Source organism: Lithobates pipiens, unplaced genomic scaffold (assembly GCF_037356315.1).
Source record: "Lithobates pipiens isolate NorthernLeopardFrog02 unplaced genomic scaffold, aLitPip1_a1.2 Scaffold_3, whole genome shotgun sequence".
NCBI lineage: Eukaryota > Metazoa > Chordata > Amphibia > Anura > Ranidae > Lithobates > Lithobates pipiens.
Window position 1 is genome coordinate 93,883,311 of NW_027507790.1, and position 15,381 is coordinate 93,898,691.

At 43.0% G+C, this 15,381-nt stretch overlaps 2 protein-coding genes across 3 annotated transcripts in view; one reads left to right on the forward strand and one right to left on the reverse strand.

The window, feature by feature from the left end:
* Positions 1 to 13,407, reverse strand: part of SPRING1 (SREBF pathway regulator in golgi 1) — a 44,389-nt gene extending 30,982 nt beyond the window's left edge. The window contains exon 1 of the mRNA XM_077462044.1: positions 13,090 to 13,407. Within this exon, the coding sequence (XP_077318170.1) occupies positions 13,090 to 13,200 (111 nt within the window). The 5' untranslated portion in view covers positions 13,201 to 13,407. The remainder of the gene's footprint in view (positions 1 to 13,089) is intronic.
* Positions 13,408 to 13,496: 89 nt separating this feature from the next.
* RNFT2 (ring finger protein, transmembrane 2) overlaps positions 13,497 to 15,381 on the forward strand; it is an 81,623-nt gene continuing 79,738 nt past the window's right edge. Inside the window, exons 1-2 of one of the 2 annotated variants that reach the window (XM_077462045.1) lie at positions 13,497 to 13,551; positions 14,658 to 14,895. In XM_077462045.1, the coding sequence (XP_077318171.1) occupies positions 14,822 to 14,895 (74 nt within the window). In that variant the 5' untranslated portion in view covers positions 13,497 to 13,551; positions 14,658 to 14,821. Of the gene's footprint in view, positions 13,552 to 13,588; positions 13,622 to 14,657; positions 14,896 to 15,381 lie in introns of those variants that run through there. The other variant, XM_077462046.1, reaches the window with a different exon arrangement.

Genomic DNA, 15,381 nt, shown 5'->3' on the forward strand with positions numbered 1-15,381 from the left:
CCACTCCTGGGTTAACTGCTTGTTTTAGGGGTGTACACATAGCCTATACTCATCCGATCCTTCGGTCCTCTGGAAAAGTGCACTCCCCCATGTCCAGTGGTGGATTTTTCGCAACTTCTTCACGTCCAGAGCCGGTCTATGGGTGTGATGATGTCAGGAACAATCCACCACACAAGGCTGCTGGATCGCGGGGGGGGGGGGGGTATGGGTGCAGGAGCCGAAGGGACCAGTGTCACGCTGGGATGATCGGGGGGTTTAGGCAAGTATATCTCGGCTCTCTGAACCCCCTAGATCAAAATGAACAGTTAACCCATGCAGTGCGGGCACAGCCCCAGTAATAAATGCATGGCAATAAAAAAAGAAATTGCCAGGTGGAAATAGGTTTTTGTTAGCTTTTCAGGGGCTTTTTTTTTTAGCGTGAAAGCACCTGAAAAGCGCCTCAGTGTGAAAGGGGTCTTAGTAAAAAAATAAATGAGCAGAACAGATCATTTGGCAGAGCTTATTCTTTTTTTTTCTGTTTATTTGCTTTCATGCAATTGCATAGTTGTTATATTTTCAGTGTCTCAACCAGAAATATCTACAACATTTTGACAAGCCAGAAGGAGCCATGCCTTGATCGGGAGCATTGGGAATTCAGATCGCTAAATGCTGTTACAAGAAAGACTTTTTAAAGCTTGCATAAACTTCTGCCTTTCCTTTGTGCCCTACCAGTTGGTCCCCAGGTAAACCAGGTTCACTCTCTGACCTTCCTGGTTGGGTAACGTGTGTGAGTCAGAATGTGTTTGTGTCCTCCTTCACAGGCTGGAACAGGGATAGACTTCTGCATTCCCTTGCGTAACGTTAGCCCTAAGAGCTGCCTGGGTCAGAGGTACATGGTAGGGTCAGAGTAAAACCCACAAAGAGACGAGGATCTGTTGAGAAAGTGCTTTGTCCAATTGTCATAAACCCCCTCTATCTGCATGAATAAGTGGAAGCTACGCTTGAAAATCTGAAGATCTGCTGTACTATTTGTACTAGAGGCAGGAGGGTATATAGCAGGGATATGCAATTAGCGGACCTCCAGCTGTTGCAAAACTACAAGTCCCATCATGCCTCTGGGTGTCATGCTTGTGGCTGTCAGAGTCTTGCTATGCCTCATGGGATTTGTAGTTCTGCAACAGCTGGAGGTCCACTAATTGCATATCCCTGGTATATAGGCACAAGCAGAGAATACTGGAAAGTCGTTATGGGCATTGAATTAAGTAAGGGAATAAATGGTCAAGGACTCTCAGAAAATTCCCAGCCTGAGCATGGGAATGGGTGGCGTGGACAAATAAAGTACAGCGACGCCTTTAACGAAGGAACTTTTAATTTGCCGGCTTCAATTTTTTGCATGAAGGAACATGTAAAATTGTACATGGCTAAATTAGCAAATTAAACTGGCCTGACAGAAGGGTTTAACAAAAGTAATGGTCAAATGTATTATGTTTGACCAAAAGATGCTGTAGAGGAGGACCCCCATCCTGCCCATTTGGCTTTAGGAGGTCCATCGATAACACCACAAAAACTAGATTATATGCAACAGCATAGAATTGGCCAATATTGTACATTACAGAGGTTTTAATGCACTAAATCACCATACTGAGCTGGGTTTGCTAATATCCTAAATGAGGACAACTTGAACTAAACAAAGGGCTCCTTTGCAAAGCATTTTAAGCTGGCCATAAATTATACAATTTTCTTGTTCAAGTTCCTTTAGATTTACCTTCAACTATGTAGTGCAAGGGCCTGCCTGATTGCACACAAATTGAAAGTGTTTAGGTTTGAACTCATATTATATGGTTTTGGTAAATCTAAAAGGGAAAAAAAAAAAAAAAATGTATAAAGTATGGCCAGCCTTAGTGCTGTACAAGAAGCTTCAGTCAGTGACATTTATCAGATTCTTAATAAAAGACTGGGGAAAAGGCATAGGAAAATGAAAACCCCCATGTCAAATTATATTTAGTAAAGGGGATAATGGTCCTGAGGCCAGACTAAAAGTATTACTACAAGAACGCTCCTTTCCTGGAGAAGAAACCTGTTTATCAGATTTCTGCAGCCCCGATCTGTTTTTAATAAAGACTCCAGATTTATTATCAGAAAAAGTTATCTCTGGCATAGGCCTAACTGGAACCTCTACTGATTTAACTCCAAGCCACCTAAACTCAAGCTGGGACAAACAGAAATAATCTCTATGGTGTTAATTTCCACACAGTTCCAACTAATAATTAAGGAGCGGGCCAAATTTTAACATAGACTACAAGCCTACAGGAGTGCAAGTTGTCAGTAGTTGGTCGGGAGAATTTTTAAATTCTGCCTACGGAGTACTTTTAACTGCAGACCCAATTGTGCCTTTCCCACCAGAAATAGAAGAGATACCAACTGATTTATAGGTCTCTGGGTAATCTGATGTAGGCCTACTAGATTGTACCCCAGTAATGATAAAAGTAAAATCAGAGGTCCATCTCCAGCATATTAGATAGTACTTACAGAGCTTGGCTCAACCTGAGGGGATAAAAAGGTCGGATCACTCAGGTGAAAGAAGCTGTGGCTTTTGTGCCTAATAAATCTCAAGCCAATACACCCTTGTTTCCAACTGAAAAGAAACCAGATGAGGGTGGGCAAATAACATATCGCATGGTGAATGATTTAACAGCCACCATCTTGTTTGAAGGAGATACTCCTATAGTGCCCAATCCTCACTCTTTACCAAGTGAAATACCTGCCTCCAGCATCTGCATTACAGGAAACATTTATACAGGCAGTAGAGCTGCACAATTAATCGTCAAGAATCGTTATGGTGATCTTGACTAAAGTGTTTCACAATTCTTTCTATGCAAAGAATTCTCTCTGCTCTCACAGCTGTCAAAAGAAAGGAAGAGAAAAACAATCAAAACATTCTTTATCAATTGAACTTAAGTATAAACTTTGTAACAATTTGTCAAAGGACTAGACTTTGTGTGAAGCTGGCCATACACCATACAATTTTCTTATTCAATTTCCTTTAGATTTACCGTATTTATCGGTGTATAACACACGCCAGCGTATAACACGCACCCAAAGTTTAGGAGGAAATTTTAAAGAAAAAAAAAAAACTTACATTTAAATGCCCATCAATGCAGCCTTGTCAGTGCCATTTGCAGCCTTGCATGTCATTAGCAGCCTTCCCAGTCATTTTCAGCCTTCCATTGCAGCCTTGTCAATCATTTGCAGCCTTGTCAGTTTCTTTTGCAGGCTTTCCATTTAAAAATGGTGCCGCCGAGATACAGAGCGGATGTCCTGTGTATCTCGGCGGCGCTCAGTAGCTCTCGGCTATCTTCGGCGGCTTTCGAAAGCCACCAAAAACGGGCAAAAATAGCCGAGAGCGCCCGAAAATAGCCAAAAGCTGCCGAGACTGGCCGAAAATAGCCAAAAGCTGCCGAGACTGGCCGAAAATAGCCGAAAGCTGCCGAGACCGGCAGAAAAACTGACAATCAGCGGTGGATCGGCGTATAACATGCACCCACGATTTTCCCCTGATTTTAAGGGGGAAAAAGGTGCGTGTTATACGCCGATAAATACGGTACCTTCAACTGTGTAGTACAAGGGCCTGCCTGATTGCACACAAACTAAAAGTGTTCAGAATTTACCTCATATTATATAGTTTTGGTGGTAAATCTACAGAAGAAAATTGTATAATGTATGGCCAGCCTAAGTGGAAAAAAGTTTAACCACTTAAACACCAAACTTTTTTCTGACATTTGTTGGTTTCAAGATAAAATCTTTTTTTTTGCTAGAAAATTACTTAGAACCCCCAAACATATATACATATATATATATATATATATATATATATATATATATATATATATATATATATATATATCTATATATCAGGGGTTGACAAATTTGCTTGGAATCTAGGAGCCAGCTAAAAAAGTTAGGAGCCAGGTCCGTGACGGCGATCCGGACCTGTCCCTGGCCTGACATGGAGACGAGTGAGGGGAAGATAGCCCCCAGCCCCCCACCTGTCTCCAAGTCATTGCCCATAGCTATTAGAGGGACATTTTATTTGTTTTATTTTTTTTCAAATTATGATTTTTTTTTTAAATTGCATTTTAGTGTAAATATGAGATGTGAGGTCTCTCTGACCCCAGATCTCATATATAAGAGGACCTGTCATGCTTTTTTCTATTACAAGGGATTTTTACATTCCTTGTAATAGGAATAAAAGTGACACACATTTGTTTTTTAAAAGAACAGTGAAAAAAAAAAAAAAATAAAAGTTAACCACTTCAGGACCGCCGTATTGCCAATGTACGTCAGCACAATGGCACAGGCAGGCACAATCACGTACATCTACGTGATTGCCTTCCAGCGGGTGGGGGGTCCGATCGGACCCCCTCCCGCTAGTTACGGCGGTCCGGTTCGTTCCAGGAGCGCTCCGTGATGAGGGGATGGCCGTTGGTTTTCGGCCACCCCCTCTGGATCGCTCCTGGCCAATGAGAAGCTTCCTCCCCTGTGTATTGTTTACACAGGAAGGAGGAAGTGATGTCATTCTCCTCGGGGTGGTCTTTTTGACCAGACTACGAGGAGAAGACTAATAGTAAGTGTGCACCAACACTACACTGACATGTAGGTACACACAGGCACACAAACCCCCCCCCTGATCCCCCCCCGCCCCCCCTCCCCCCCCCAGTCACAGTGTCACTGATTGCATTGATCATTTCTTTACTGATCAATGCATTCAGTGTCAGTTGTGACAGTAAAAACTGTCAGGACAGTTAGTGTTAGGTCCAGGGTAGCCCCCTATCACCCCCCAATAAAGATTTAACCCCCTGATTGCCCCTAGAGTTAACCCTTTCACCCCCTTTTGCCAGTGTCACTAAGCGATCATTTTTCTGATCGCTGCATGTGTCGCTAGGTAGCTAGTTATTTTTTTAGGTTCACCGCCAGGTTTTTATATCGCTAGGTACCCCGATATACTACCCAATAATGGTTTTAACCCCCTGATTGCCACTAGTTAACCCTTTCACCCCCTTTTGCCAGTGTCACTAAGCGATCGTTTTTCTGATCGCTGCATTAGTGTCGCTACAGTCGCTAGGTAGCTAGTTATTTTTTTAGGTTCACCGCCAGGTTTTTATAGCGCTAGGTACCCCGATATACTACCCAATAATGGTTTTAACCCCCTGATTGCCACTAGTTAACCCTTTCACCCCCTTTTGCCAGTGTCACTAAGCGATCGTTTTTCTGATCGCTGCATTAGTGTCGCTACAGTCGCTAGGTAGCTAGTTATTTTTTTAGGTTCACCGCCAGGTTTTTATAGCGCTAGGTACCCCGATATACTACCCAATAATGGTTTTAACCCCCTGATTGCCGCTAGTTAACCCTTTCACCCCCTTTTGCCAGTGTCACTAAGCGATCATTTTTCTGAACGCTGCATCAGTGTCGCTAGTGTCGCTAGGTAGCTAGTTATTTTTTTAGGTTCACCGCCAGGTTTTTATAGCGCTAGGTACCCCGATATACTACCCAATAATGGTTTTAACCCCCTGATTGCCGCTAGTTAACCCTTTCACCCCCTTTTGCCAGTGTCACTAAGCGATCATTTTTCTGAACGCTGCATCAGTGTCGCTAGTGTCGCTAGGTAGCTAGTTATTTTTTTAGGTTCACCGCCAGGTTTTTATAGCGCTAGGTACCCCGATATACTACCCAATAATGGTTTTAACCCCCTGATTGCTGCTAGTTAACCCTTTCACCCCCTTTCACCAGCGATCAGAGTATAAGTGTCACTGGTGACGCTGGTTAGCCAGTTAGTTATTTAGGTTCCCCATCAGGTTTTTATATAGCGCCAGGGACCCCCATATACTACCTAATAAAAATTTGAACCCCCCTGATTGCTCCTAGTTAACCCTTTCACCACTGATCACCGTATAAGTGTTACGGGTGACTCTGGTTAGTTTGTTTTTTATAGCATCAGGGCACCCACCATTTATTACCCAATAAAGGTTTAACCCCCTGATCACCCGGCGGGTGATATCAATTAGGTTTTAGGGTCAGGGTCTGCGTCGCCCCAGGCAGCGCTAGGTTAGTGCCAGTACCGCTAACACCCACACACAAAGCATACACCTCCCGTAGTGGTATAGAATCTGAACAGATCAATATCTGATCTGATCTATACTAGCGTCCCCAGCAGTTTAGGGTTCCAAAAAAACGCATTGTTAGCGGGATCAGCCCAAATACCTGCTGGCACCTGCGTTTTGCCCCTCTGCCCAGCCCACCCAAGTGCAGTATCGATCGATCACTGTCACTTACAAAACACTAAACACATAACTGCAGCGATCGCAGAGTCAGGCCTGATCCCTGCCATCGCTAACAGGTTTTTTGGTAGCATTTTATATTCAAATCCGGAAGGCAGTGCTTGGTTTTCGGGGTCCCGTACGTGGCTAGGCTCCCAAAAAGTCCCCCACATGTGGTATCCCTGTACTCGGGAGAAGCAGCAGAATTTATTTTGGGGTGTAATTTGACTTCTGCCCATAGCATGTGTGAGCAATATATCATTTAGTGACAACTTTGTGCAAAAAAAAAAAAAAGTTTGTAATATTCCCGCAACTTTTGGCAAAATATAAAATATTCCATGGACTCAACATGCCTCTCAGTAAATAGCTTGGGGTGTCTACTTTCCAAAATGGGGTCATTTTGGGGGGTTTTGTGCTATTTTGGCATTTTATGGCCTTCGAAACTGTGATAGGTAGTGAGGAGTTAAATCAAAAATTTGCACCCTTAGAAATCCTGAAGGTGGTGATTGGTTTTCGGGGTGCCGTGCGCGACTAGACTCCCAAAAAGTCCCACACATGTGGTATCCCCATACTCGGGAGAAGTAGCGGAATATATTTTGGGGTGCAATTCCACATATAACCATGGCATGTGTGAGCAATATATCATTTAGTGACAACTTTTTGTAAAAAAATTTTTTTTTTTTTTTTGTCATTATTCAATCCCTTAGGACAAAAAAAATAAATATTCAATGGGCTCAACATGCCCCTCAGCAATTTCCTTGGGGTGTCTACTTTCCAAAATGGGGTCATTTGGGGGGGATTTGTACTGCCCTGCCATTTTAGCACCTCAAGAAATGAGATCGGCAGTCATAAATTAAAAGCTGTGTAAATTCCAGAAAATGTACTCTAGTTTGTAGACGCTATAACTTTTGCGCAAACCAAAAAATATACGCTTATTGACATTTTTTTTACTAAAGACATGTGGCTGAATAAATTTTGCCCTCAATGTATGACTAAAATTTAGTTTATTCGATTTTTCTTATAACAAAAAGAAGAAAATATCTTTTTTTTTCAAAATTTTCGCTCTTTTTCCATTTATATCGCAAAAAAAAAAAAAAAAATCGCAGAGGCAATCAAATACCATCAAAAGAAAGCTCTATTTGTGGGAAGAAAAGGACGCAAATTTCGTTTGGGTGCAATATTGCATGACCGCGCAATTACCAGTTAAAGCAGCGCAGTGCGAAATTGCAAAAAGACCTCTGGTCCTTAAGGTATTTATTGGTCCGGAGCTGAAGTGGTTAAAATAAGAAAAAAATTTTTTTTAAATGCGTCCTGTCCCGCCAAGCTTGCGTGCAGAAGCGAACGCATATATGAAAGCGATGTTCAAACCACACATGTGAGGTATCGCTGCGATCGGTAGAGTAAGAGCAATAATTCTAGCCCTAGACCTTCTCTGTAACTCAAAACGTGCAACCTGTAGAATTTTTTAAACGTCGCCTATGGAGATTTTAAAGGGTAAAAGTTTGTCACCATTCCATGAGCGGGTGCAATTTTGAAGCATGACATGTTTGGTATCAATTTACTCGACGTAACATTATCTTTCACAATATAAAAAAAAATTGGGCTAAAATTTACTGTTGTCTTATTTTTTTTTATTAAATAAATTATTTTTTCCCCCAAAAAAGTGCGCTTGTAAGTACGCTGTGCAAATATGGTGTGACAGACATTATTGCAACGACCACCATTTTACTCTCTAGGGTGTTAGAATAAAAAAGAAAAAAAAAGTGTGTGTAATATATATATATATATATATATATATATATATATATATATATATATATGTATGTAACGTTTAGGTGTTCTAAGTAAATGGAAGGAAATCCATTAGCATTAATGGTTGTAATTCCAACAGCCACCACAAGAGGGCGCCAGATTCCAGAAGGAATAGGATCACAGAAGGGAATAGCATCACAGAAGGCCTCAAAGCCGGGGGCTCAATTACCGGCCGCCGGCGGCGCGGCCCGACGCAATCACGCTGGGGGGGTCCACGAAGACAGGATACCCCCAGCTGTGCTGCCCCAGGCGCCAGTCGCTAATTCTAGTCGCCAATGCGACCTGGCGCCCGGGTTTTGTCGAGCCCTGATAGAGAGATATATATATATATATATATATATATATATATATATATATTTTTTTTTTTTTTTTTAAGTACATACCCTAGAGCAGTGATGGCGAACCTTGGCACCCCAGATGTTTTGGAACTACATTTCCCATGATGCTCAACTACACTGCAGAGTGCAAGAGCATCATGGGAAATGTAGTTCCAAAACATCTGGGGTGCCAAGGTTCGCCATCACTGCTCTAGGGTATGTACTTAAAAAAAAAAAAAAATATATATATATATATATATATATATATCTCTCTAAGTACATACCCTAGAGCAGTGATGGCGAACCTTGGCACCCCAGATGTTTTGGAACTACATTTCCCATGATGCTCTTGCACTCTGCAGTGTAGTTGAGCATCATGGGAAATGTAGTTCCAAAACATCTGGAGTGCCAAGGTTCGCCATCACTGCCCTAGAGAATAAAATGTTGGTTGTTGCAATATTTTATGTCACACTGTATTTTCTCAGCGATTTTTCAAATGCAATTTTTTTGGAAAAAAAAATACTTTAATTAATAATAAATAAAAAAATAAAAATAAATAATAATAACCAGTAAAGTTGCCCATTTTTTTTTTTTTTTTTTATATATAATGTGAAAGCTTTTATGTCGTGAGAATCATGAGAGAATCGTGATCCTTTTATTCTAAGCATAATCGTGCAGCTCTAACAGACAGCAGATGTGCTTTTGGAATAGCTTGTGATTTTGTACCCATATAGAAAGCCCAGAACTTTCTGACTAGCGCTGGGAAACCAGGGAGACACGTAAAACATACAGAGCAGCCATTTGAAACATTTCAAAAATCAGCAGAAGTGACATGACAGCCAGGAGGAAATTCTTTAGCAGATCAAGCAGCTAAGGATGCTGCCCTTATGACACATGAAGTTACATCCACTTTAGGGGTCACCCAGGTAGTAGGGAAAGATTCCCTTAAGCAAGAGAAGTGGGATATAGAAACCTTAAAAGAGGATGTTCAACCTGTAAACAAAAATTTCAATGTAAGCAGCTAAAATTACTGTAGCTGCTGACTTAAACAAAAAAACAACACAACAAAAAACACATTTACAGTGAGGGAAAAAAGTATTTGACCCCCTGCTGATTTTGTAGCATTCCTGTCTCCTCCTCTTCTTGAATGCCCCGTTGGAGAGCCACTCATCCTTGGGGCACCCATATGGGTGCGTTTCCATGTAGGTTTATTTCATCTGTGACAGACAGAACAACAAATATATCCAGAAATTCGCATTTCAAAAAAGTTATAAATTGATTTGCATTTTAATGCGTGAAATAAGTATTTGATCCCCTATCAATCAGCAAGATTTCTGGCTTCCAGGTGTCTTCTATACAGGTAATGAGCTGAGATTAGGAGTGCTCTCTTAATGGGAGTGCTCCTAATCTCAGCTTGTTACCTGAATAAAAGACACCTGTCCACAGAAGCAGATTCCAAACTCTCCACCATGGCCAAGACCAAAAGAGCTGTCCAAGTATGTCAGGGACAAGATTGTAGACCTACACAAGGCTGGAATGGGCTACAAGACCATCACCAAGCAGCTTAGTGAGAGGATGACAACAGCTGGTGCAGATATTCCCAAATGAATAAAACACAAAATAATGGTCAATCTCCCTCGGTCTTGGCCTCCATGCAAGATCTCACCTCTTGGTGTTTCAATAATCATGAGAACAGTGAGGAATCAGCCCAGAACTACACAGGAGAATCTCGTCAGTGATCTTAAGCAGCTGGAATCATAAGAAAACAATTGGTAACACACTACACCATGAAGGACTAAAACCCTGCAGTGCCCGCAAGGTCCCCCTGTTCAAGAAAGCACAGGTATAGGCCCATCTGAATGATTCAGAGGAGAACTGGGTGAAAGTGCTGCGGTCACATGAGACCAAATTGAAGCCCTCTGGCATAAACTCAACTCGCCATGTTTGGAAGAGGAGGAGTGCTGTAGATGACCCCAAGAACACCATCCCCACCGTCAAACTTGGAGGTAGAAACATTATGCTTTGGGGGTGTTTTTCTGCTAAGAGGACAGGACAACTTCAACGCATCAAATGGATGAGGGACGTGGCCATGTACCCTCAAATCTTGAGTGAGAACCTCCTTCCCTCAGCCAGGGAATTGCAAATGGGTCATGGATGGGTATTCCAGCATGACAATGACCCAAAACACACAGCCAAGGCAACAAAGGAGTGGCTCAAGAAGAAGCACATTAAGGTCCTGGAATGGCCTAGCCAGTCTCCAGAACTTAATCCCATATATAATACGTGGAGGGAGCTGAAGGTTCCAGTTACTAAACGTCAGCCTCGAAATCTTAAGGACTTGGAGAGGATCTGCAAAGAACAGTGTGACAAAATCCCTCCTGAGTTGTGTGCAAAACTGATAGCCAACTACAAGAAATGTCTGACCTCTGTACTAACCCATGTTTTGCGAAGGGGTCAAATACTTATTTCACTCATTAAAATGCAGATCAATTTATAACTTTTTTTAAATGCGTTTTTCTGGATTTTTTTGTTGTTATTCTTTCACTAACTGTTAAAAAAAAACCTACGGTACTATTAAAATAATAGACTGATCATTTCTGTGTCAGTAGGCAAAACATAAAAAAAATCAGCAGGGAAGCAAATACATTTTCCCCTCACTGTACCTGTCCTAGGATACAGCAATGTCCTCACCCGACCCAGCTCTTTGCTGGTCTTGTGGGCAGCCGACTGTAATGCCTTGCAGCTTCACACCTAGCTGCCCACTGCATAAGCAATGCTGAGGTCCCACAAATGGTCCCCCATAGTCTCCAGGGACCACAATGTCTCTAAGACCCTGTACACACGGTTGGAGATTTCCACAACCAAATCCGTCGGATTTTGTCCGTCAGATCTTGTCCGAAACTGTTGCATACAAACGGTCAGACAAAGTTGGCGAAAAAATCCGATCTTTCAGAACGTGATGACATAATTTAGTTACGATGGGACTACATTCAGGCTAGTAGCCAATAGCTTTGATGTAGGAATTTGATCTGAGCATGTGTGGCACTTGGTCCGATCAAAATTCTCTACACATGATCGGAGTATGTCCGATCGGCCCAGTTGGTCGGGAAATATTTCCAACATGTTGGAAAATTGGGTCCGACGGATATTCCGAAGGAATCAGTCCGATGCATACCACACACAGTCGGATTATCCGACAACACGGTCCGATAGGACACATTCCGACGGATTCTCCGACCGTGTGTACAAGGGCTTAGGAGTTATCTTACTGCTATCCCTCCCTTCTGAAGTGTTTAGTTTAATTTAGAGATCGTTGCTGACTTCTTAAATATGGTATTATTTTCTTTATGCATTTTTAACAACATCTCACACCACCCCTTTCTTATTTTCGGTATAAAATAAGATCTGTCTGCCCATGTGCTCACTGCTCCCCGCATGTATAGCCCAATATTCTGTAACAATAGGAGACATTGATCAGTGAGAGAGAGATCTGTGTATGATGTCATAAGCCCAGGCTAATGACCAGACCAGAAACAGGAAGTGGGCTGTATAAGGTATTTATCACCGACACTAAGAATGGCGCACTATTCTTCCCACTGACACCAACGATGGCGCACTATTCTTCCCACTGACACCAACGATGGCGCACTATTCTTCCCACTGACACCAACGATGGGGCACTATTCTTCCCACTGACACCAACGATGGGGCACTATTCTTCCCACTGACACCAACGATGGGGCACTATTCTTCCCACTGACACCAACGATGGGGCACTATTCTTCCCACTGACACCAACGATGGGGCACTATTCTTCCCACTGACACCAACGATGGGGCACTATTCTTCCCACTGACACCAACGATGGGGCACTATTCTTCCCACTGACACCAACGATGGGGCACTATTCTTCCCACTGACACCAACGATGGGGCACTATTCTTCCCACTGACACCAACGATGGGGCACTATTCTTCCCACTGACACCAACGATGGGGCACTATTCTTCCCACTGACACCAACGATAGGGCACTATTCTTCCCACTGACACCAACGATGGGGCACTATTCTTCCCACTGACACCAACGATGGGGCACTATTCTTCCCACTGACACCAACGATGGGGCACTATTCTTCCCACTGACACCAACGATGGGGCACTATTATTCCCACTGACACCAACGATGGGACACTATTCTTACCACTGACACCAACGATGGGACACTATTCTTACCACTGACACCAAAGATGGGACACTATTCTTACCACTGACACCAACGATGGGACACTATTCTTACCACTGACACCAACGATGGGACACTATTCTTACCACTGACACCAACGATGGGACACTATTCTTACCACTGACACCAATGATGGCACACTATTCTTACCACTGACACCTATGATGGGGCATGAATACATCCCCTAATAACAAAGATGTGACATTTTCTACCCTCACTGGCCATGGTCCAGCCCCACTAAAGTCAAAAGCACAGCAAACTGGCCCTTTGGGGACCCCAATCTAGATGTTTCTCCGAGAATGCGTGCGATGGGAATATGGAGTATATACAACATGGAAGGTGATATATAAATAGTCAGCAGCGATCAGTCAGGGATGAAATGTCAGATTTGAGCGAAGCTGTCATAATAAAATCCTCACCCACCTGCTTGAACGTGCTGGTGAGGAAATAAATGAGAGACAGTCCAAAGACAACCCCCAGAACCCATCTCTTCCGTAAGATCTTCCTCCACACCATAGACAGTAGGTTGACCATTCCAGTAGCAGAGTCCCGGCAATGTGTACGTATCAGGGGACGGGGGAAGCGTGTCTACAGACCATAGTCATGGAGGAACACATAGGACATGTCAGAGGGGGCGATACCTCTATCCAGGGGCCGAACACTACGGGTCACACTGCGTACAACATCCTCACTTCACCTGCAGTCACGGGACTATTTGTTGTGAGCACCAGTCTGCCCCGGAACTCCACAATACACTTCCTGTGCATGAGCCCGTCTCCATGGTTACAGGCGCTTCCTACCCAACGCCGCTCTATCAATGAACCGGAAGTTATTCGCCGGCTCGGCAGTGGGCGGTGTCATCTGTGAGGCGCGGCCAGGGAAAAGGTGAGTGTCAGGAGGCTCTGCTCTATTGTATGACAATGGGAGACACTGGACTATGAATGGGAGTCTGCCCGTGGGTGTCACTGGGTGCTGCATGTACAGCCTCGTATTATAATAGCAGTGGGGGCACTAGGCAGGCTTCATACTATAGAATAACTAGTAGTCTGTCCAGGTATATGTCTCCCTACATGTACAGCCCTGCTCTGATTTATTGCAGTTTTATAACACAATGGGGGGAGATTTACTAAGACTGGAGAGTGCAGAATCTGGTGCAGCTATACAGAGAAACCAATCCGCTTCTAAATTCAGCTTGTTCAATAAGGTTCTATTCACACCTAGGCGTTTGGAATTGGCGCAATTCCAAATCGCAGTAAAACGCGGGATGCGCTTGCGATGCGATTACTTCTTAATGACACCCTAATCGCTGTGCAGTTTTGCCACGAAAATCGTGGATTTCACATCAGCATGCATCACTGGAAAAATAAAACAGTTTTTGGTTTACTTACCCTTTTTTGCTTCCAGTTCCTGCTTCCCCTGAAGGCACTAGTGACATAGCCCTGGCCACAGAATGGATGCCCAATGGGAAGGCAATGTCACTAATGCTTTCAGGGAGATCTCATACTGAGCTGCAAGATCTTGCAGTATTCTGATGCTGCGCATGTACTTGCGCATGCGTCGTATGGCATTAGTCATTTAAAAAAATCTTGTTGAGGGGCGGGGTTGGGCGTGCGGATCTTTAAAGGTTTAAAAAAAACACCCACCCCCACTTTTTCTGAGAGATAGCAGACATGGCGGCATCGCTACAACACACCTTATAAATTTGGTATTGACTTGTACAGTGTGCGGTATACTTTATCAAGGTTCATGCATCAAGATCAATGTGACAAGTAAAGAAGAAGCATAATGCCCAGAAGACTACTGACAGTACAGTGTTATACAAAACATTGCAACTGAACAGAACAGCGTTGTTTAATGATATAGATGGATGTATCATAATAGTAAAGCCATTAGAATACATTTTAATCCCCACAATGCTTGTCTTCAAAGAAGGTTGTAATTTGTCCAGCTCTGTATGTCATTCTATACTTTAATTGTTTTTTCTTTTTTAGCCATCATGTCCAGAAAGTTGGATAGTCATCTCTGAAGAGGTTCTGCTACTTTGTCCCTAAACTCAAACTACAGTCTCGCCTACCTGAAGACCACTCATGTTTTCTAATTCTACAAGCAAGAATTTCACCTACTGCTTCTGTTTTACCATAGACAGTACACCTTAATGTATTGTTTTAAGGTCCTGAGGACAATGCAGAGAAGACACAGCAGCCTGACAGATAATCCTCCTCCGGAAAGGTAACTACTCACTGTTGCTCAGTTCTGGCAACACAGTTTTCTGGTGGTTTGCCTTGACATAGATGACACTAAGGCAGGCCATAGAAGGTGCAAATTTCTTACCTGCAACCATGGGTTGCAAGAAAGAAATTTGCATGGTTCCTCCATCAACACAGAAGTGCTAACAGGAGAATCCCTCCTGCTGAGCAATTGTCTGCTCCCCGCGGTGGGTGTTGGAAGGCATCCCTGCTGGGAGAAGTGAATTATTGCTAGTGGCTATAACAGCTATTATCGATAATCGAAAGTGAGTCCGGCAGGCTGGTTGTACCCAAGTTAATCGTTAAACTTGGTACATTCAGCCTGCACACGTACACAGTTGCGGCCTAAGTTCTGTATCCTGCTATTATCCATCTGTCTAGTTATACCACTAAACTAGATAAATAGTATAATAGTAAAGTTAAATGTCGTTTATAGAATAAAAGTAGTTAGTATATAAAAAATGTGTAC